We start from the raw sequence: 21,176 nt of genomic DNA on the forward strand, positions 1-21,176 counted from the left end.
GCTTTTCTTCCCTTCCTCTGCTCGCATCATCGCCGCTATTGATTTATCTTTTGGCAATACTCTTGGAATACGATTCGAAAAAGAGTGTCACGAAAGTTTTGCAGGATGAACCGGTTGCCAACGCAAGCAAACCACCGATGATTTATCGGCACGATGATAATGGTAACGTAACAGACGAATCGAACCCACGAATATTTTTTAAATCGCTCAGAAGACACTCTGTCATCTTTGAAAATGTATTTTTAAACACGGTATTCCCGAGAAACAACCTTGACTGTCTTAACAAGGACGACTGTTCGTCAAGAAAATTTTTTTTTTTTTTTTTTTATGTAAAACTATAAAATTGAGGAAAGTGAAAAATTATATTTTTAGAACTGTCGACTTTAAGGAAACACGATTTGCCAATTTATTTATAATATATCGATTACATCGTGTATATCGTAAATTGATTATTTAAAGATCATTTACGCGAAATAACGTGGGAGAGGAGGAAAGATGCATAAATCAGGCGAAACCGCAACAATTAAAACGTTTCCTTGTGATGGACTGGTGGCTCATTATCGTTCGGTAACAACGACCGTATCGCAACCCCCGAGCCGTCGCTTCGATAATATATTATGGAGCGTGTTGCTTTTAAAATTAAATTGCCTCGGCTCGCTGCGCCGAAAATTGCTCGACTGTGAATATCGTGAATTATCCTGATGCGGGTCACGTCGGTGCTGGTATGGTTCACGCTCTGCTATCGTGTCGCTACACGTACCAAAGGCTTTCACGCGTTCAACGCGTTAAACGTTCTTGCCAAAAATGGACATTCGACGAAAGGCTATCCGGGAAAATCGAACTCGCGCGATTCTAAATAATAATCTTAAAGAAAATGAAGTAATTCGAACAAGACAATCGGAAGCGTTAAAAGGCGAAAAAAAACGAGTCGCGTTTAAAGTCTGACAAAACGTTAAGTGACAACGAGGGCTTTGCGACGGAAGTCTCGGGGCCAAAACAGTAGCAGAATTATATATTTAGTCGAAGTAGTGGCGTCTCGAACGAGGCGAGGATTCTCGCGCAACAAATGCGCTGCAAAGGTGTCCGAATTAATGGGCCGCTATTCCGGGGAATAAACGATACGTTTTAGCTCGTAAAGTAAGAGGAGAGACGTCCCGGGCCAGGATATTTATCCATTAGGAATTCTGGCACGAGACCCGCCGCGTGACGACCATTTCATTTTAATCGGTCAGTTTAGAAAATATCCCGACTGCCCTCCTAGCGACCGCCTTTCATACGATACTGAACGTACTCGAAAATAATCTTCGACCGGAAATATCGACAGCTTCGTTTCTGTTCGAACATCCGACTCGCGTATTTGGCTAACTCCGCCAAACAAAAAGTAGAGAAATTTATGAGATATCGATCGGGTATTTTGACGATCAAATTTTTCCAAACATTCTAATTTAACGATGAAGAAAATTTTGGAATGATTTTCCAAAGGAAATATGTCCCTTATTTACGTGACGTCTGCTGACAAATAAATATGATAAATGAAAGCGCGACAATAAGAGCTTCGCTCATCGCTGTTAACGGGAAGATAAAGTGTGTACCGGAAGAAGAGCGAACTGCGTACGTGATGATGGCAGGGATAACCTGTTCACAGGTAGGGGTGGAAAGAAACGCGTTCGAATGAAGACGTGTATCCCCCGACTAGGTTCGTGTAGGAAGATAAAAAGGGTGCGAGCCGGGAAAAATGGGTAAAAGCCGGTGGAACGTGAGTCGGAGGATTTGAAAACGAAAAGGGGCGGCAGAAAAGTTTATTATGTTCTTGAATAGTGGTGGCGAGCACGGAAACACGCAATTTTCATGACAAAGCAAGCAATAAAGCGTGTCCGAGACGGAAGGTAATAAAAATCCTGTCAGCCAGACGAAACGTTTAATTTCACACCGACCACCGACTAATTTATTCTATACCGAAAATTGGAAGGTAATTAAGGGCACGTTTTTTCTCTCTCTCTATTTTTCAAAGCGTATTTTAATCAAAGCAATTTTCTTGAGAAATTGGGATCGGTAATCTGATTTAAAAAATCTCTCGTTCGCCTGACACGAAATTTCCTTCTATTAATCCCCAAGGGTCCCGCGCGACCCACGCGTCACTAACCCCGCTATGAATGGGCGGAGCTGAATGAAAGAGCAGACGAAAGGGAAAGCGGCTGGATGAATTAGAGGGACCGAAACGGAGGCAATAAATAATTGAAGAAACGAGGGAAGGAAGAGTTACTCGACAGAGGAAAAAATAATTAATGCGTGTAAACGAAGAGAAGAAAGATGATCAGTTTATAAAAACCAGGCTCAGGAATAAGACAGCGGAACATCGAGAAAGTAAAACGTGAGAAATACCAAAAAGTGAACCATTAAACTTAGGAATAATATTTGAAAATTAAAAATGGAAAGATATCAGAGGTTGCAAATAACTTGATCAAAAGGCATCGACGAACACGTTATGGGATTCTTTTATCTGTTTATTTTCGTGAACACCATTGCAAGAGAGAGCAGCAGATCATTTTATATCGAGGAAGGAGTGTAAATCAACGATATAGAGGCTCGTTAACATTGCGTCACGGGTTCAGCACTTAATCCTTTCTCTTGGAAATCATTTCACCCAGAATTCAAAACAGATTCTTAATGGGTGTAATTGGAATCTTTATCTGTGGTGTTATTCTTCGAAGAGTAAAATAACGAAAAGGAAAATCAGTGGAAAATAGTAAGGAAATTTAAGTTAAACCATGACTTAAACGAATCTCCTTTTATAATAGTCAACAGGCATAAATCTATGAAATCATTGAAAGTCGAGTATATAGAAAGCAAGAAGATGAAACAGAAATCCAATGGTGACCCGGAAGGAGTGCTGTTGTATCGTGCAGCAAAACTCGACAAAAAGATTTGCAAGGTTCACGTGTGCCATCGTAAACCTTTCTCTTTCTCTCTCGCCTATGCTATTTTGTAATTTTTAATCACAGCGAACAGTTGCATAGTGAAAGTAAACGAGGTTGTTTCGTGGGAATCGTTTTCTAAAGGGCTGTGATTATTATGAGCGTTACTTTTTATCAAGTAAAATGCCACGATTCGGAATTCATTGTGGATATCTCATTGTGCTCGCACAAACATTTCAACCGTAACAATAGAGAAACATTTTTGTTTTTTAATTTCTCGTTTCTTCTTTCGAGGAGTTTATAACGTTTTTCAATATAAAAACAAAACTCTGTTTACCCTAGGTCTATTGTTTGAATTTTCAACTCTGACGCGTACTCAAAAATATTATTGAATAATTAGACGGGGTAATTTCGTTTTCAAAAACGGAATCGAGTCGATAATGCTTTGTCATAAAGAAATTGAAATATATACTATTTCTCGAGCAAACACTGCTATTCAATAATAAAGGAACGTATTTCTATTTTACTATTTACGATAAAAAAAATAAGCATGCACCCAAGAAGTCGTCTTGTATAACGCAAAATATGGTTTACAGTCCCATATTTTTCGATACGGTGCGCCAGCTTATTGTGACTCGTGTATTACTAAGAAGTTGTCGCGTAAATCTTTTACGACCTACGCTTTTACGAGTCTACAGATGTACCGTGAAATAAATACCTACGTGATCCAGAAGTTATCGATCGTATTCTTTATCGAGACTCTATCATTTCATGACATTTCCCGCGAAAAATTTAAATATCCCGCGCGCTTGGTCACATGACCGGTCACGTGGTAATATTCAACAATACATCTGATACACACATGCAATAACAAACACAAAATAATTTGTAAATAATACATTTCACTTACCTCCCCATCTGATGATGGTTCCTCGTAGTCCGAATACGACTCCTTAAACACGAAGATGCAATCTGACGGCTCCAATTTACGCTCATTGCCGAATTGTGTTTGTCGGTCGGTCTGTCTTACAGAAATCGTCTCCACCATGATGAAAGTTTGTCGGATCAAGTGATGGTTGGGAATGACAATTTCAACCAGAACATTCTGTAACAATATAATAAGATACAGTCTTTATTGATGTATTATATTTCAAATGTAACTAATTCTATTCATCTTAACCATTATGTTTCCTTAAAATAACTTTATCTAAAAGGTGAATGATCCGGCTGCAGCAAGGGAATTGATAAACTGTATTACTCGCGAGATATTCTCATTCATCATCGAAAGTATGAGTCTTTAAATCACGCTATTTCATTCATCCGCGCACACGTGATGCGACCACATGGCCAGATACTTATGGCTTCATTTATAGATATGAACAGCAACGTTCTTAAACGAATACGACTATGAGTATAGTATGGATCAAATTATCATTTACGTCAGTCTAATGTACCGTGCACGTGCGGTACATATTATCTCTGGCTATTTAGGTACATATATATAGAAAACGTACACGCGTTTCGTATACAGGCGTTGTTACGCATATGTACATTGACTTTGTGTCGCCAACGCATTTGTTGGTTAGATTGTCCGGCACGCGTTTCGAAATACTTCCAAACGAAACACTTTCCACCGAGCACCATTATAATTGAAGTTATAAATCGAAATATATGATCAAATTTAATAGAATACCATATAATAACATTATCGATAAGAAGATTCAAAAAATGGTGTCTGTAGGATGTGTTAGGTTAAGGCACATGTTGAAAATATTTACAACGAAGTATTTCAAACTGATAAATGAAAGTAATACAGTTGAAAACTTACTGTAATATCCGTCCAAAGTTGTATTGATCGTTGAATAAAACACCGTAATCGCATTCAAAATATGTTTATAACAAAATCAAACAAAATACGCACAGAATATATTTGTTCAACGAGAGTCCATACCTCTAGTATACCGGATTTCCGTTCGTTCTGCGCTTCTCAATTCTGATTGGCTCAAGCATGCTGCATCTGCGCAAGCGCGCCATGGTACTGCACAGCATACCTAGTGATCTTGTATTCAGTAACTCTTCGAGGGAATCACTTGCTTTTTCTATTTATATATTTTTGTCCACCGTGTATATCACCACCAAGTTAAAAGTAAGTGTAGAGTACCTTCCTGAGGTGCGCACAACGGGTATGGTCTCTCATTGAACGAATAATAAAATATGTATTTGATTGTAAATTCTGAATAGTACTGCGATCTGTCAATAACATACATAACTAATGTTATAAAAGTTCCCGCTCATTTTCTAGCAAATTGTCAATGTTCGAATAAAAAAATACAAAATTCTTATATTTCTATGGAAGCACCATAAATTACATGCACTTTTATAACAAAAGTAAAAGATTCATAACATCTGCAATTTAAATTAATTACTTTAAGACTCCATTTTCTCAGGTTCGTCTTGTTTTGCTGTCAAAGCAAATACTTTGCCAGGTTTTAGCGTGACGTCTCCTTTGCCATTTCCTTCGAATTTACAGTCGTGTAAGGCAACTTCGGATATATTATCCAACAATTCCAAGCCGCCACATTTGCTTTCCAAGTTACTTAAATATTTTCGGGTTTCAAAACGAATAGCATACTCTTTAAAATATCCCAATAAACACTTCGTTGCTACTAATTTTGCATTGTCATAAAGCTGAAAAATGACATGAACATGTTATATAAACACATATTGTTTTATAATTGTATAATTATAAAGTAAATACCTGTATACCCTCTGCGCAATTTTTAAAATTGCAGTTACTCATAAGCACTTCCCCATTGCTATAAATAACTAAACCTGTCCCAAGACCATCAAACAACGAGTTTTCTATTATGAGTTTAGCATTAGGTAAAACCACAACTCCTAACTTCACCACGCTCTGATTTAAAGCACATATTTTACAATTAACAATCTTTGTAGTTCCAGCTCTAACTATCACAGCTGCTCTAAGGTCATCTACATCTACTGTAATATTTTCTAACAAAACCTAAAAATACGTATTTCACATGACACTTAAAATTCTGTAAATAAATATTCGGAAAAGTTGATTAAGTGCAATGTCTTACTTCACTTCCAGAAAAATCAAGTACTGATGGTACAATTTCAGTATCTTTCACAGAAAGAATAGTCTGTTCTAAGTTATGAATTCCTTTAATGGTACCACCTTCCTCTAAATTACCAGCACCTTTTACTTGATGACTTCCATCTCCAAGTACAATGATATCTCCTGCTTCACATGTATGTAAAGTCTCTTGCAATGACCCAGAGATTCTTAACAGAAAATATTACATATTAAACAATTACTGATATTTATAATATTTATTTACTTACTTACTTGAAAAACAGTTTTGAAGGTAAAGAAGCTTGAACCTTATCTATAGTTTGCTTCATTTCTTCCAGAGTACCTCCAAGCCATACAAAATGTCCTTCCATACACTTTTCTTTACTCTCCTGCTTTTCTATTTTATCAGCAGTTAATGATGAAACTCGATTTTTTACAAGGATTTCTCTCATAGCAGGATTTTCAAGAACTTCCATTTCTCTTTTAATTTGTTGTAACCGAAAATGAAGTTTCATGAGTTGACATGCTGTTCCTCCATCTACTATGTCTATATGAGATCCTTCCTCTTCTTCAGAAATAGTATCCTCTAATCTTGATATTCTCTGTTGAATCTCTCGTCCTTCTCTCACCAAACTTCTGATAACATCACTGGTTTCCTTACTAACAACTCCTCTCTTCATGTCAAAAAATAATCTGATCCTTGTTTCCAAATGTACAGATACCCAATCAGTGTTATCATCGTCATCTATGTCCCATGGCATCCACAAATAATTATAAAAAAATCTTAATTGATCAATACAACTTGCAGTGCCCACCATATCTAGAGCAGTATTTTCTTGATTATGAGTTGGATAAAGTTCTACAAGTGGCACATCATATTTTTCAGGTAAATGAATCTCATCTTGAACAGCAGTGATTTTCACCAATGCATTTAAAGCATTAAAATCAACTTGCTCAACTACTACAACTACTATGGTAGGGTAATGAATTTGAAAATCTTCACAGACTAAGCGTGGTATCTTCCACAATGCTTGCCAACCAACAGGTTCTATTACAAGTTCTATGTGATAGGACCATTCTGCCTGAATTTGTGATGCAGGCACTATTTCACCTCTACTAGACAAGATTTCAGTTAATTCAACCAGCCTTTCTTGGAGACTCTTGTCAAAAGTGTATACCTCCATTGGTGTGAATAACCTGGAAAGCAAATAAGTTCTCTAAAATAAATTCCATTAGATATTACAACTTTCTACAGCCTTACCTACCAATGACAAATCTCTTTTACAAATTTATAGAAAAAACTGGCTCACAGAATAACTTATATACACAGAAATTTTGAATGAAAACTTTTAACAAATTTGTAAATGAGCAATATTCTAAGTTTAACGATTTAATACTAAAAACTGGCAGCTACACAGGGCAATGGAACAAAACAACAGAAGGCAATTACCCGCCTTTTTATCGAATCCGATATGAATATTAATCGAGATTCGCACTACAAGTTCAAATACGCTTAATATGTAAAGTAAAACAATATTACAAGCCAATAATTATTTAAATAATCACAAATACTATTTTAATTAATTTTATACGGTACGTCAGGTAAAACTGCCAAAAGAAATTCGAAACACACATAAACGTGATTGGTCGATCAATTTCAATTCGATTCTCGTTTGAGAACACACCTTTCTTCATTCCAGTTGAACAGATTGCAAAGAAATTGGAGGGACGTGTTCAGGAGGCCCTAAAGAATGGTACTCTGGTCCTTATTTTATCCAAATCATCAAAAAGTTATAAAATATTGAAAGTGGTTTCTATCCAGGGTCAAGAAAATGGCGGATCGGACTGAAAACATTTTTGCGAACTGTATGTCCAAATAGAGACCAGAGCGCCATTCTTTGGGTTAGATAGAGCAAAACAAGCACTTAGGGGATGGTGTAAGTACAAGTTTACATTTAGAAAAATAGTGAGAACTATGATTTTGTTGATTTTTCACTCGCGAAAGACGTCAAAAAGGTAAAACAGACCACAAATTTAGTTTCTCGTTTTTTCTGTAGGGCGCAGTTCATTCGTTTAGTACGCTCGAGAGCGCATCATTCGCAGTTCGTGTATGTGATTAAATGGTGTATTAGGTATAAAAAATAGAAGAAACAGAAGACAAAGTTGAAGAGAAGACCGGAAACATGACTTCTGACATCATTTCCATATTGCCTTCAGAAATGCGTAAACTGAAAATTTATACCCTATTTTGTCGATACAGATACGAATTAAAATAACATATTTCTCATTTATTCTGGTTTTATGGTCATAATTTATTTAATACCATTTAATATCTTATGTATTTTTCTACCTTTTTTCTTATTTCGGTGCTTTAAAGTGAAAAAAGTAATCTTGACCTTATTTCAATATGGCGTTGATAATTTTCAACGAATCTTTCTGTTCTTTTAATGTTAAAGTGTCAAAGTAATTCGAAGTTTCTACCAATGCCTGTGATTGGTCGTTCCATTATGGCGTCCTCCTATTTAGACCAATCAGATTCATCGTTGAAGAAGTCGAAGCATGGTGCATGGTGGAGTGCAACAGTCCTCTTCGAAGGTTAGTCGTTAACAAATTTAACTTCAATTCCTTTGGAAAATAAATCATTTTAGAAAAGTAATAAATTAATTAAAGAATCGAAGAGTACTTGTAACTGTTATTATTGTATAACGTTCAATAAATATTTGATAAAATTCAAATTTATATTAAAACACAATAATCACTTCTTAATATTGTATAAAAATTAAATAATTCAAACAAATTTACTGGATATCCGTGTATTAAAGTTATAAAAATAATAAATTTCAATAGATATAACAATAATTTAATTAACAAACAATTGTAAAGTTATAAATAATAATTAAATAAATTTGAATAGAATAACCAACAAAATTTTGCAATATACCCACGCGAAAATTAAAGAAATAAACAATTTAAATAGATATAACAATAATTTGATTAATAAATAATTGTAAAATATAAAATAATAATTAAACAAATATTAACAAATATCAGATAGTAATAGTTAAATGTAAGCAGCCGCGGAACCAGTGAAGCGGAACGTCATGCTTGACTGGGCACGTCGCGCGCCGGTACAACGGCGACCTGGAGGGAGGTCAAATCTAGTCAGTCTTATCGCGACCGCCGAAGGATACGGATGGAGCTGCCAAACATATACCGGTACGGGTTGACACTATGCATATTCGTGCATGGATTTATCAGTGTGTTACCACAAGTGTTTCTATGTGTGCCTATAGTGTTTCCTATAGTGTTTCCCATGTGTTTTGGAATATTTATACGGATATATTAGTGCGTCTTATGGTGTGGTCACCCATGTGTTCTGACATTTTTATACAAGTGCATTAGTGTGCTGTGTGGTGTGGTACCCCATGTACCTGCATGTGCTTTATTGTGTTTTATGGTGTGGTTTCCTTTGTGCATTGGCATATATTTACGGATTTATTAGTAGGTTTTATGGAGTGGTACCCTATGTGTTTTGGCATATTTATACGGATTTATTAGTGGGTTTTATGGAGTAGTACCCTATGTGTTTTAGTATATTTATACGAATTTATTAGTAGGCTTTATGGAGTGGTACCTTATGTGTTTTGCTACAATTTTGCAAATATTTTATGGTGTTCTATGGTTTTGATCTTCATGTGTTTTAGGATGTGTTTATTTGCATGTGTTTTACCGTATTTTATGATGTAGTTATTCCTATATAGTTTTGCATGCATATTTTTAAATTATAGTATGTATTAGCATATTAACTACAACAAATTGAGAGAAAATATATATCGTTCAAGAATCGTGATTTTTATGCTTTCAGATGAGTGATTTGGCCAGTGGGGATACCGTTTCTTTGACGAGCCAACAGACGAGCTATGGGTCAATCTAACAATAAGATGCGTGGCGAGTGCAGTGGTGCAAGTCAACGATCGGTGAGTCGCATGCTTTAAAGTTCCTCCGGTTCCCATCATGTCGTAGGACGAATGGTCCGTAGCGACACGGGAATTGGTTGTAATTTTTATTTTTTGAGCGAGCATAGTGACCCACGAATGTCACTGTATCATTTTATACAATGATAATCGTGCAAATTGCTTTTTTGTGTATTTTATGCCTTAGCTCAGGATAGGGTTTTCTTGTACATATTTACATACATAGATTTCGAGTTTAAAAATGTAGAGAAGTCGGATGACCCTCCGACTTCACAATACACTTTCTTTTTTATATGTACAAGAATTTATTTCGCGATGAGCGGATTTCAATATCAAAGTAATAAGCATGAATACTATTAATTATTATAACTACTTACTTTGATAACGAAATCGCTCTTGAAATTGAAACGTTTTTCCGATTTTACTCGTGAAATTGGCATCAGTTTAGTATATGGGCTGGCCCCCCAGGGGGGTCAGTATTTGCTTTTCAAGCATTGTATAAAGTTCCCCTTTCGTACTTGAAATTCATTCTGTCACGTTCACAGTTCTCGAACCTAAACACTCATCATTCATACTTCAGCCTCACGAACTCTATCACATAATCATTTATCCACCCGCATACCCTTGTGTAGTGAAATATTACCCCGTCAGGATTTTCAAGTTATAGTAGTGTTGCGAAAAATTTTCAACGCGAGAATAAATATTACCCCGTTAGGATTTTCATGTTTAAGTAGTGTTGCGAAAAATTTTAAACGAGAGAGTAAATATTACCCCGTTAGAATTTTCAAGTTTAAGTAGTGTTGCGAAAAATTTTCAACGCGAGGGTAAATATTACCCTGTTAGAATTTTCAAGTTTAAGTAGTGTTGCGAAAAATTTACGGCGCGAGAGCAAATATGACTATACACTGACTAGTATTCGGTGGGAATCCTTTTGGTTTTTATTTGATAAAATTAGTTACAAGGATTCCGCGGCATAAGACCGTGAACACCACCTCATGGGAGATAAAACCATGCATTACTAGGCCTTTGCAGGCACAGCCATAGAGTACGGAACATTTAAGTATGTTGCATCCCATACGCTAAGCTGTCTTAAAGTCCTTTTGCCTATACTATGGGCGTCCACCACTCGGACACGTTGGATGCAACGTGTTCGATGGGTGGGTAGCGCTCTTAGCGAAGGGGTGCACCCTGCCTGGGCCTAGAGCCTTAAACAGGCGGGGTGGGTGGTATGTAGCGTCGGGCGTAAGTCCAGGGGGCCTAAGAACCTCCGTTGCCAGCTGATATTAGCAGTGGACGAATGTTGAGTCATATTTGCTCAATTTTGGTTTTCAGTATTTGCTCTTGAAGCATAATTTAAAGCTCCCCTTTAGTCATGTTGCTAGATCAGGATTTTCTATTTTAATTAGTGTTGCGAAAAATTTCCAGCGTGAGAGTAACTATGACAATGCACTTACTAGTATTCGGTGGGAATCCTTTTGGTTTTTAAGCTCAATGTCTTATTTAATTAATTAAATTAGTTACAAGGATTCCGCGGCATAAGACCGTGAACACCATCTCTGGGAGATATACCCATGCATTACTAGGCCTTTCAAGGTGCAGTTTAGGATGTGGCGCCCATCCATAGGTTCCATTTAATAAACTGCAGTCCTTTTGCCTATACTATGGGCGTCCGTCAATCTGACACGTTGGATGCAACGTGTTGGACGGGCGGGTAGCGCTCTTAGCGAAGGGGTGCACCCTGTTCTAGGCGGGGTGGGTGGTATGTAGCGTCGGGCGTAAGTCCAGGGGGCCCGAAAACCTCCGTTGCCAGCCGATATTAGAAGTGTGCCATTTTTGCGTCATAGTTGCTCTATTTTGCTTTTCAGTATTTGCTCTTCAAGCATTGTAGAAAGCTCTTCGTTCGTACTTCAAATTCATTCTGTCACGTTCACGGTTCTCGACCCTAAACACTCATCATTCGCACTTCAGCCTCACGAACTCTATCACATAATCATTTATCCACCCGCATACCCTTGTGTAGTGAAATATTACCCCGTTAGGATTTTCAAGTTAAAGTAGTGTTGCGAAAAATTTTCAACGCGAGAGTAAATATTACCCCGTTACGATTTTCATGTTTAAGTAGTGTTGCGAAAAATTTTAAACGAGAGAGTAAATGTTACCCCGTTAGAATTTTCAAGTTTAAGTAGTGTTGCGAAAAATTTTCAACGCGAGGGTAAATATTACCCTGTTAGAATTTTCAAGTTTAAGTAGTGTTGCGAAAAATTTCCGGCGCGAGAGTAAATATGACTATACACTGACTGGTATTCGGTGGGAATCCTTTTGGTTTTTATTTGATAAAATTAGTTACAAGGATTCCGCGGCATAAGACCGTGAACACCACCTCATGGGAGATAAAACCATGCATTACTAGGCCTTTGCAGGCACAGCCATAGAGTACGGAACATTTAAGTATGTTGCATCCCATACGCTAAGCTGTCTTAAAGTCCTTTTGCCTATACTATGGGCGTCCACCACTCGGACTCGTTGGATGCAACGTGTTCGATGGGTGGGTAGCGCTCTTAGCGAAGGGGTGCACCCTGCCTGGGCCTAGAGCCTTAAACAGGCGGGGTGGGTGGTATGTAGCGTCGGGCGCTAGTCCAGGGGGCCTAAGAACCTCCGTTGCCAGCTGATATTAGCAGTGGACGAATGTTGGGTCATATTTGCTCAATTTTGCTTTTCAGTATTTGCTCTTCAAGCATAATTTAAAGCTCCCCTTTAGTCATGTTGCTAGATCAGGATTTTCTATTTTAATTAGTGTTGCGAAAAATTTCCAGCGCGAGAGTAACTATGACGATGCACTTACTAGTATTCGGTGGGAATCCTTTTGGTTTTTGAACTCAATGTTTTATTTAATTAATCAAATTAGTTACAAGGATTCCGCGGCATAAGACCGTGAACACCATCTCATGGGAGATAAAACCATGCATTACTAGGCCTTTCAAGGCGCAGTTTAGAATGTGGCGCACATCCATATGTTCCATTTAATAAACTGCAGTCCTTTTGCCTATACTATGGGCGTCCGTCAATCTGACACGTTGGATGCAACGTGTTGGACGGGCGGGTAGCGCTCTTAGCGAAGGGGTGCATCCTTTCCTAGGCGGGGTGGGTGGTATGTAGCGTCGGGCGTAAGTCCAGGGGGCCCGAAAACCTCCGTTGCCAGCCGATATTAGAAGTGCACCATTTTTGCGTCATAGTTGCTCTATTTTGCTTTTCAGTATTTGCTCTTCAAGCATTGTAGAAAGCTCTTCGTTCGTACTTCAAATTCATCCTGTCACGTTCACGGTTCTCGACCCTAAACACTCATCATTCATCAGTATAGTGAAATTTTAGCTCGTTAGATGTTTATGTACTAGTCATGCTTTTAGATCAGGATTTTCCATTTTAATTAGTGTTGCGAAAAATTCCCACTCGAGAGTAAATATGACAATGCACTGACTAGTATTTGGTGGGAATCCTTTTGGTTCTTAAACTCAATCCAATATTTTATTTATTTAATCAAATTAGTTACAAGGATTCCGCGGCATAAGACCGTGAAACACCATCTCATGGGAGATAAACCCATGCATTACTAGGCCTTTGCAGGCGCAGCTTTAGAATACGGAACATATGAAAATATGTTACCATATTCTAAACTGTAGTCCTTTTGTCTATACTATGGGCGTCCGTCAATCTGACACGTTGGATGCAACGTGTTGGACGGGCGGGTAGCGCTCTTAGCGAAGGGGTGCATCCTGTCCTGGCGTTACGACGTCCAGGCGGGGTGGGTGGTATGTAGCGTCGGGCGCAAGTCCAGGGGGCCTAAGAACCTCCGTTGCCAACTGATATTAGTAGTGCACCATGTTTTATGTCATAGTTGCTCAATTTTGCTTTTCTCCATTTGCTCTTCAAGCTTTATATTTGCAAAGTCGAGTCACTTTTATTAAAAATAAAACCCCCTGGGGGGGCCAGCCCATATACTAAATCGGAGCCGTGAAATTTCGCCGATATTCTTACTTTTAATAAAGTGAGAATATCTTCTTTAGTTTTTGCTAATCATACGTTTTAGCTTAGGCATTTCAGCACACATGAAGAAAACTGGTAGGTGAAAATACCTTTGGCCTTGTTCATTTTTATGCCCAAAGCTCATTCGGGTACTTAGATGTACTCGCGTGGGTGGAGGGCGGTGGACAAGGTTTAGTTTTAAGTGTACATTTTGGCGATTGACAAAAGTAGTGAACCAATAGTGAACCACGATAGAAGTTCCACATGTGTGTGTGTGGTTAGGATGTGGGATTTGTATCGTTTATTAACAACCTTAACTTACTATAACATTACAAAATACTTATCAAGAATAAATTGAAAAATTTTTACATTAGATAATTCAATAGAATACGAAAATGAAATGTATTACTTTAGCATAATGTTCACTATTATTTGTCAGTCGATTTCAGCAAAAAGGTATGATTTTATTAGAGTGTGAAAGTTGAATTGAACTCGGGTGTCGGAGGCGTCCCGGGACGTTCTCCCTAGGTGTAGGCATTTTTGCACCCGGGTGGTTGTATGAGAACCGTGGAGTGAATTTTTGTGAGAATGATTTTTGCCCTTTTTTAAATATAGCAATAGGCAGGCAGGTAGTTTACTTCTGGTGTGATTGAGTTTAGTTTATAAGTAGGCAGGGCCAGAGCAAGCTTTCATGTTTCTCTTCGTATTCTCCTCTAATACGTGAGAAGCTTGTATCTGGGGTTGGAAATTAAAAAATCGAGAGGAAAAATGAAAATGTAAATTAATTAGTTGATTAATTAATTAATTTAGCATTCTCTCTTGATTTTTTCAAGGCCAAGCCTTATTAGTTTGTAAGTCGTAGTCGTGGTACTAGACCCGATTACAAAAATGAAGTATTAAAGTGAAAGTGCAGTGAAGTGAAATTAAAAAGTGTCTTGTGCTTGGACATTTGCAAAAATTGTGCAGGTATGCGAGTAGCGATTCAAGGGATCGTTGCTCGTTTACATGTTACGTTTTTACAAATGACTGAGCAAACGTAAAATTTTCGCGAGTGATTTTTGTGAGGCTATTGCCGAAAAAAGAAGAGGCTATATGCTGAAGAGCCCCGGCAAAATTTGCCCAGAAGAGGGGAACTACTAATGGCTCTCCATCTTCGGATGGACAGTCATTCTGTCACTATGCTCGCTAATTTGTTTTTTCATTTTTTGTTTTTTTTTGTATGTGCCTTCTGCACATACTTTTTTTCCTTGAACGGTATGAATAATACCGTCCAGAATGTATTGAACTCGAAATTTTACGAGTTTAATACCAAGCTCGTTGAATTACCAAATCGCGATTTTATTTCCCCTATTTCTTTTTGGTTTATTACTTTATTGCAATAAATTATTCTTTCCTTATTGATTTGCACATCAATTATATTTCGTGTTCTCATTTTAAATAGGTTCAATTTATTTAAAACATAGTCTGGGTGAGTTCTCATTTTATTAAATATCTCTGAGATTGTGATGTTAATTATACTTTCTATTTCAGCATTTTATTGTTGAATTGTTATTTTGTTTATTGTTACTGAAATTATGATATTAATTATATTTTCTATTTCAGCATTTTATTGTTGAATTGTTATTTTGTTTATTGTTACTGAAATTATGATATTAATTATATTTTCTATTTCAGCATTTTATTGTTGAAAGTTTTATTTTATGTTGTCTGTTTTGGGGGGTTTTATAGTTTTAGGGGGATTACTATTTTATTTCAGGAAATTATTTTTTTCTTATCGATTTCAGATGTACATCATATCTCAAGTTTTCGTATCACATATTCGTATTCTCGTTTCATTTATTAAATATAATATTTCTGAGAGTGCAAGGGTAATTATATTTTCTGTTCTCGGTTTGTACCATTTCAATGGTACTCGAAATTATGATATTAATTGTATTTTCTATTTCAGCATTTTATTGTTGAATTATTATTTTGTTTATTGTTACTGAAATTATGATATTAATTATATTTTCTATTTCAGCATTTTATTGTTGGATTGTTATTTTGTTTATTGTTACTGAAATTATGATATTAATTATATTTTCTATTTCAGCATTTTATTGTTGAAAGTTTTATTTTATGTTGTCTGTTTTGGGGGGTTTTATAGTTTTAGGGGGATTACTATTTTATTTCAGGAAATTATTCTTTTCTTATCGATTTCAGATGTACATCATATCTCATGTTTTCGTATCACATATTCGTATTCTCGTTTCATTTATTAAATATTTCTGAGAGTGCAAGGGTAATTATATTTTCTCTTCCCGGTTTGTACCATTTCAATGGTAATCGAAATTATGATGTTAATTATATTTTCTATTTCAGCATTTTATTGTTTAAATTTTATTCTTTTAGGTGGGTCACTATCGTAGCCACCTCCACGTGGTGTGACCTGGTAATCGATATCCTTTTCTAAACATTTATCAGACGATAATTTTTAGAAAACGATATCGAGCTGAGAGCTACGATTCGATTAACATAAAGTAGTAAAATCAATTTTTCGAGCGAACACGCTATTTTTTTATTCTGATTTTTTTCTTCGGATGGACCCATCGATCATTTAGACCCGATGTAGATTCCAAGATTATCGTTCTTAGTAAAATTCAGTTCTAGTAGTATCAGCCACCTACTGCTAGATGGCTGAGCATTTCAATGTCTTGTAACCACCCCTATTTCACACCCCATTGAATGGGCTGTTTTACCGATGCGGAATTTGTTATTCGGCCTCGACGCTTGCATTGCCTTAATTTATTTACTATGTCTGGAGAAATGACGGGTTTGTTTATGACAAATAGTTAGTTACACGTTTCTTTTTCAAATGCAACAACTCGTTCATGTATTTCTGTTAATAATTAATAATAAGTTTTTAATAAATGTATTCACATTGTTTAACAGATACAGATATTTTAATAAGTGACGAAAATGCAGAGCAAAATTCTAAAAACGCGGAAGACAATTTTTTCGACGAAATTATTGGACACATAGAAGATATTTTGTTAGGTATACATTAAAAATAACATTTGAAACTTGTATTATTTAAAAAAGTCTGCGTTTTCAGAAGATGAATTTCACGCTATTCAAAATAAGTTTTTGGATAGATATTGGGACGTTTTTGAACCTATAGAAGAAAATAAACTAATTTATACTGATATATTTAATGAATATGTAAGTAGTATAGTAATTTGAAGTTTCATGTGTTGATTGTTAATTCCTACTTATTTTAGAATAATGCTGTAGAAAGTTATATAGTGAATTATTTACAAAAGGTTATACCACATTTTAATATAAACACATTATTACAATATTTAAAGTAAGCATTATAATTTGTATAAAAATCATACTCAGTGTTTTATTCTTCTTTTAAATGATTATTAAATGATTCAATAACAGGCAACAAAAATTGGATGGTGAAGTATTTGAAGTACTGTCAACATTCACAGACTTTGTAGCCTTTAAAGAAATGTTTCTTGATTATAGAGCTGTAAGCATTATTGATCTAGGGCCATGCAATGAAAGTATATATGCATAATAATATAATTTTACTTTTAGGTAAAGGAAGGAAAAGTTCAGGATCTAAGCTCTGGAATATCTGTTACATCTCTGAAAACATATAAAGTGAATGATCATTCTTTGAGATAAGAAACTTTACAGATCAAGAAAATATGGTTTCTAATACATGAAAAATAAATTAATATACGTGTAATGATCCTATCATGTTCAACCATGATTCCTAAAACAAAGTACATTTATTCTGCTTACAATCCTTTTCATTGCTTAACTTACAGTAGTATAAAAAATATATACACGCCATTGCTAATGCTTTAAGAATTGGGAAACTATAGCACTGATTTTGTTTTTTCTGCTTCACGGAATTCAATACGAATGTAATCAGAATAAAATGAGGAATACTACGTATCTGCTGTTCAGCACATTAGGATCTCCATCTGTACAAGTTTACTGTTTGTTTCATTCGGCATGCGATATGGAAGCGTGCCTGCGAAACTAGTTAATGCTCTCGCTTGTTCCCTAAGATCAAGAAGCTGTTGCCTTCTCGCTTCTTCGTCACCTGGTTCCACTGATCGTAACTTTTGGTACTGACGATAAAGTATCGTCATTGTTGCTAAAAGAACATCCGCTAACGTGCCAGCCACTTCAGGCGATACACGTCTTAAAGCGTTTACACGTTCATCAACTTCTTTCACGTGTAACGGTAACAATTTTAATTCCGCGATAGTCTGAAAATAAATCGGCATTCTATAGATACAAGAAAAGTTTCAACGCAAATAGAACAATTCTGTTTCTTACCCTAAGAGCACTCTGATATTGCTCATTATGAAACTGGTCGAAGAATACCATTAGATGCCTCAAAGTATAGAAGGCGGATACTAATTCAGCTGATGCTTGTATCTCGATATTTTTATACCTGAAAATAAATATTTTTACACGTGTAGCACTTACTGATAATAACAGCAATTCTTTTATATTACCTGTTACTTATGTCGGTAGCAGTTACTTGTAAACGATCTCTTAAAGTCCCTGGTGAAGCTTTTTGACTAACAACTTGGGCCAAAAGTGTGCACATTAAACTAAGAACTTTCTCGTGATTGCCAGCAAGATCATACATTGTTACCGCGTCTTCTAATAAGCCTTTCCTATATAATGTATCAGCACTTATATTAAGAACATCCTGTGTATCAATTTGGAATTGATGTAGTATTCTAGAATTCACTAATTGAATTCTATTTGCTGGCGAAGTATCAACAACCATTTCTGCGGCTGATGCAGCAAACATGTTACGATCATACGGATCCTTCATGCATCTAAAAACGTAAAATGATGCATTCCAATTCAAAACATATAAAATTGGGTTTGTTTCCATTATACAAACCTCAGTAAGAATAGATAATGTAAGCATTCTTTTGGATCTGTAGAATCGAATCTCTTCACATACAACAATATCAACCTAGCAAAATTCAATCTTTTTGCAGGTGGTTTGTCAGCAGGATCTACACTTATTAAAGGTGCTAACGCACTCTGACTGACTCCTAATAAGTTGTGTTCATGCATAGCAGCTGCTAGATGCACTGCATGTGGCAGATGCCTTGCACCTGCACCTCTGGCCAAAAATTCAATTGCAGCTTCAAACTGACCGGTTAAAAATAACATGGAGAAGTATACAAATGGTTGTTCATGAGCATGGTAATACGATTCTCCTGCAATATTTGAATAATCAATAAATTTTATTAAAATTGTTTATCACGAAAATACATGATATGTAAGGTAGATATTTATACCGTATATTTCCGAAATTGTAGTTTGCAGATAATCCAAAGTCAACTTGTTCTCTGCATCTGGTTGATCTCTAACTTGACACAATTTTAACCACAAATAATCATCAGCTGTGCAAATTACATCAGAATGCAAGTCATCAGGTTCACAAGGAACCAGTGCACAATAGGCTACTCTCTTATATGGATCAGTAACTGATCTAACATGCTTTCTATAATGAAGTTTCAAATTTGATTCTGCATAACTGCTAGGGTGCCTTTGGGGATCATTGCATGCTTCTTCTAAAGCAATTTTAAACTCTGAAAATTCTGTGTTGCACTGATTAAGGCATTGAAGGGCTGCTTTATAGTCTCCAACTCTCATACAATAATAGACTAAAGGCCATAATGGTTTACCCTCGACCATAACATCTTCTAGATCTCTCAGATTTTGTACTTTAACACTTACAAAGCTTTTAACTAATGGTACAGTGCCTGGAATACCACCCCTCTTGGCTTGTGCTAAATTTTCACTAATAACAGATGTCATAAATTCTCTATATCTATTTTCCAAATATTTTCTGGCTTGTAAAACGATCTTTTTTTCAACAATAGGAGTACTTCTGGATTTGATTTGATCCTCTCTAGGAATTGGTGGAATATCCACCATGTATTTAACCATATGCCACATATCAAGAACCTTTTTGTCTTCAAATGACTCTGCAGCCTTACAAAATGCATCAAACAAATTTGGTCTAGTTATTCCTCTGAGCACATGATCATTATAGTTTTGTAATTCTTTAACATAAGCTACTTCTACACTGGATAAACCACTAATCATGGATCCAGCTAATTTAGTACGTTGTGGGATACCACGTAAATCTACTAGCTCTCCAGATGGAGCAGTCATAGCATTTATTATCTCAAAACGCATTTGCTTCCATTCACCCAACATATGTTCCATTTGTTGAACCCTAGTGAGTTCAAAAGTCTGAAACATAAAATCATCAACTTAACATACAACACCTTATAATATTTATTATACTAGAAACATAATATGTCTTACATCCTTGTGAACTTGTTCAATAATAGACAAAATAGCATTTTCTTTTTCATTTCTCAGATAGCTAACTATATCTGTATCTGCAATAGGATCTAAAGGTTCAAATGTGCGTCTTGCACTAAGTGAACTTAATTTTTGTGATATCTGGGGTAAATCAACACCACGGGAACCAAGCAACAGATGCCTGAAATGACAATAATACTATATTATTATAAACAATTTAATCAACCAAAAGAAATTTTGGCGCCAGAAATTTGTGTAACACACAGGTCAGGTGATAGTTTACTCAAAGCATACTTCTATACAACTTAATAAATTTCATATAAGCAATATAAATTTTAGAAATCTTTCTCCAAGTTTTAGATGCAACGGATATGAAAATTTCCTTACGCTTGAACTTGACTATCCTGAGTACCGGTCTGGGTGACACGAGACCAGAGTTCATTAGAAGCGTCTAATATCTGACGAAGGTTTCTTTCAACTTGAGGAAGTTCTTCACTACCCTCTACAGCAGCAGACAATTGTTCTGCTGACCGCAATAATTCGCTGAAGCCCGAATCTCCCGTCACTCGTGAATGATCTGTATTCGACATATCGATGGAACCAAGATCGTTCATATTTAAAACAAAACGTGTTCACGGACCTTGTAAATTGTGAGCAACGACTACAGATTCAAAAAGACCGAACATGCTTTTGTTGGGTTATGATTTTGGGATCCTAGGTACCCCTAGGTGAATGTTGTATAACTAAACTGATAAAAGAATTTAAGTCAATTAAATAAATAATTGAGAGAAGAATTTACGG

General features: G+C 36.1%; 3 protein-coding genes and 1 long non-coding RNA gene across 11 annotated transcripts in view; 2 read left to right on the top strand and 2 right to left on the bottom strand.

Annotated features, from left to right (window-relative positions):
- Positions 1-7,829, bottom strand: part of LOC117602260 (pseudouridylate synthase RPUSD2) — an 89,583-nt gene extending 81,754 nt beyond the window's left edge. Inside the window, exons 1-6 of one of the 7 annotated variants that reach the window (XM_034320036.2) lie at positions 7,278-7,525; positions 6,286-7,209; positions 6,017-6,221; positions 5,674-5,937; positions 5,342-5,603; positions 3,881-4,020 (exon numbers count right to left, since the gene is read on the bottom strand). In XM_034320036.2, coding sequence (XP_034175927.1) covers positions 5,343-5,603; positions 5,674-5,937; positions 6,017-6,221; positions 6,286-7,196 — 1,641 coding nt within the window. In that variant the 5' untranslated portion in view covers positions 7,197-7,209; positions 7,278-7,525 and the 3' untranslated portion in view covers positions 3,881-4,020; position 5,342. The other 6 variants (XM_076691756.1, XM_034320040.2, XM_034320042.2 and 3 more) reach the window with 6 other exon arrangements.
- Positions 7,829-8,608, top strand: LOC117602266 (uncharacterized). Its single transcript, XR_004580920.2, has 3 exons — positions 7,829-7,949; positions 8,070-8,235; positions 8,469-8,608. It is a non-coding gene; the product is annotated as an uncharacterized LOC117602266 (long non-coding RNA).
- A 7,813-nt stretch (positions 8,609-16,421) lies between these two features.
- LOC117602153 (ADP-ribosylation factor-like protein 2-binding protein) lies at positions 16,422-17,732 on the top strand. 2 transcript variants are annotated; one of them, XM_034319783.2, is made up of 6 exons: positions 16,422-16,836; positions 16,938-17,042; positions 17,101-17,207; positions 17,267-17,352; positions 17,433-17,523; positions 17,592-17,732. In XM_034319783.2, the coding sequence occupies exons 1-6, from the start codon at positions 16,731-16,733 to the stop codon at positions 17,679-17,681; spliced, it is 585 nt and encodes a 194-aa protein (XP_034175674.1). In that variant the 5' UTR covers positions 16,422-16,730; the 3' UTR covers positions 17,682-17,732. The 2 variants fall into 2 exon arrangements, with proteins under 2 accessions (XP_034175674.1, XP_034175675.1); XM_034319784.2 differs by having other exon boundaries at positions 16,422-16,818.
- Positions 16,874-21,049, bottom strand: LOC117602146 (nuclear pore complex protein Nup93). Its single transcript, XM_034319772.2, has 7 exons — positions 20,763-21,049; positions 20,376-20,556; positions 19,337-20,300; positions 18,931-19,255; positions 18,530-18,862; positions 18,348-18,465; positions 16,874-18,277 (listed from the first exon to the last, which is right to left on the bottom strand). Exons 1-7 carry the CDS (start codon positions 20,987-20,989, stop codon positions 17,966-17,968), a joined length of 2,460 nt encoding a protein of 819 aa, XP_034175663.1. The 5' UTR covers positions 20,990-21,049; the 3' UTR covers positions 16,874-17,965.
- Positions 21,050-21,176: the final 127 nt, after the last annotated feature.

The sequence above is a fragment of the Osmia lignaria genome, chromosome 13, assembly GCF_051020975.1.
Source record: "Osmia lignaria lignaria isolate PbOS001 chromosome 13, iyOsmLign1, whole genome shotgun sequence".
Lineage (NCBI taxonomy): Eukaryota > Metazoa > Arthropoda > Insecta > Hymenoptera > Megachilidae > Osmia > Osmia lignaria.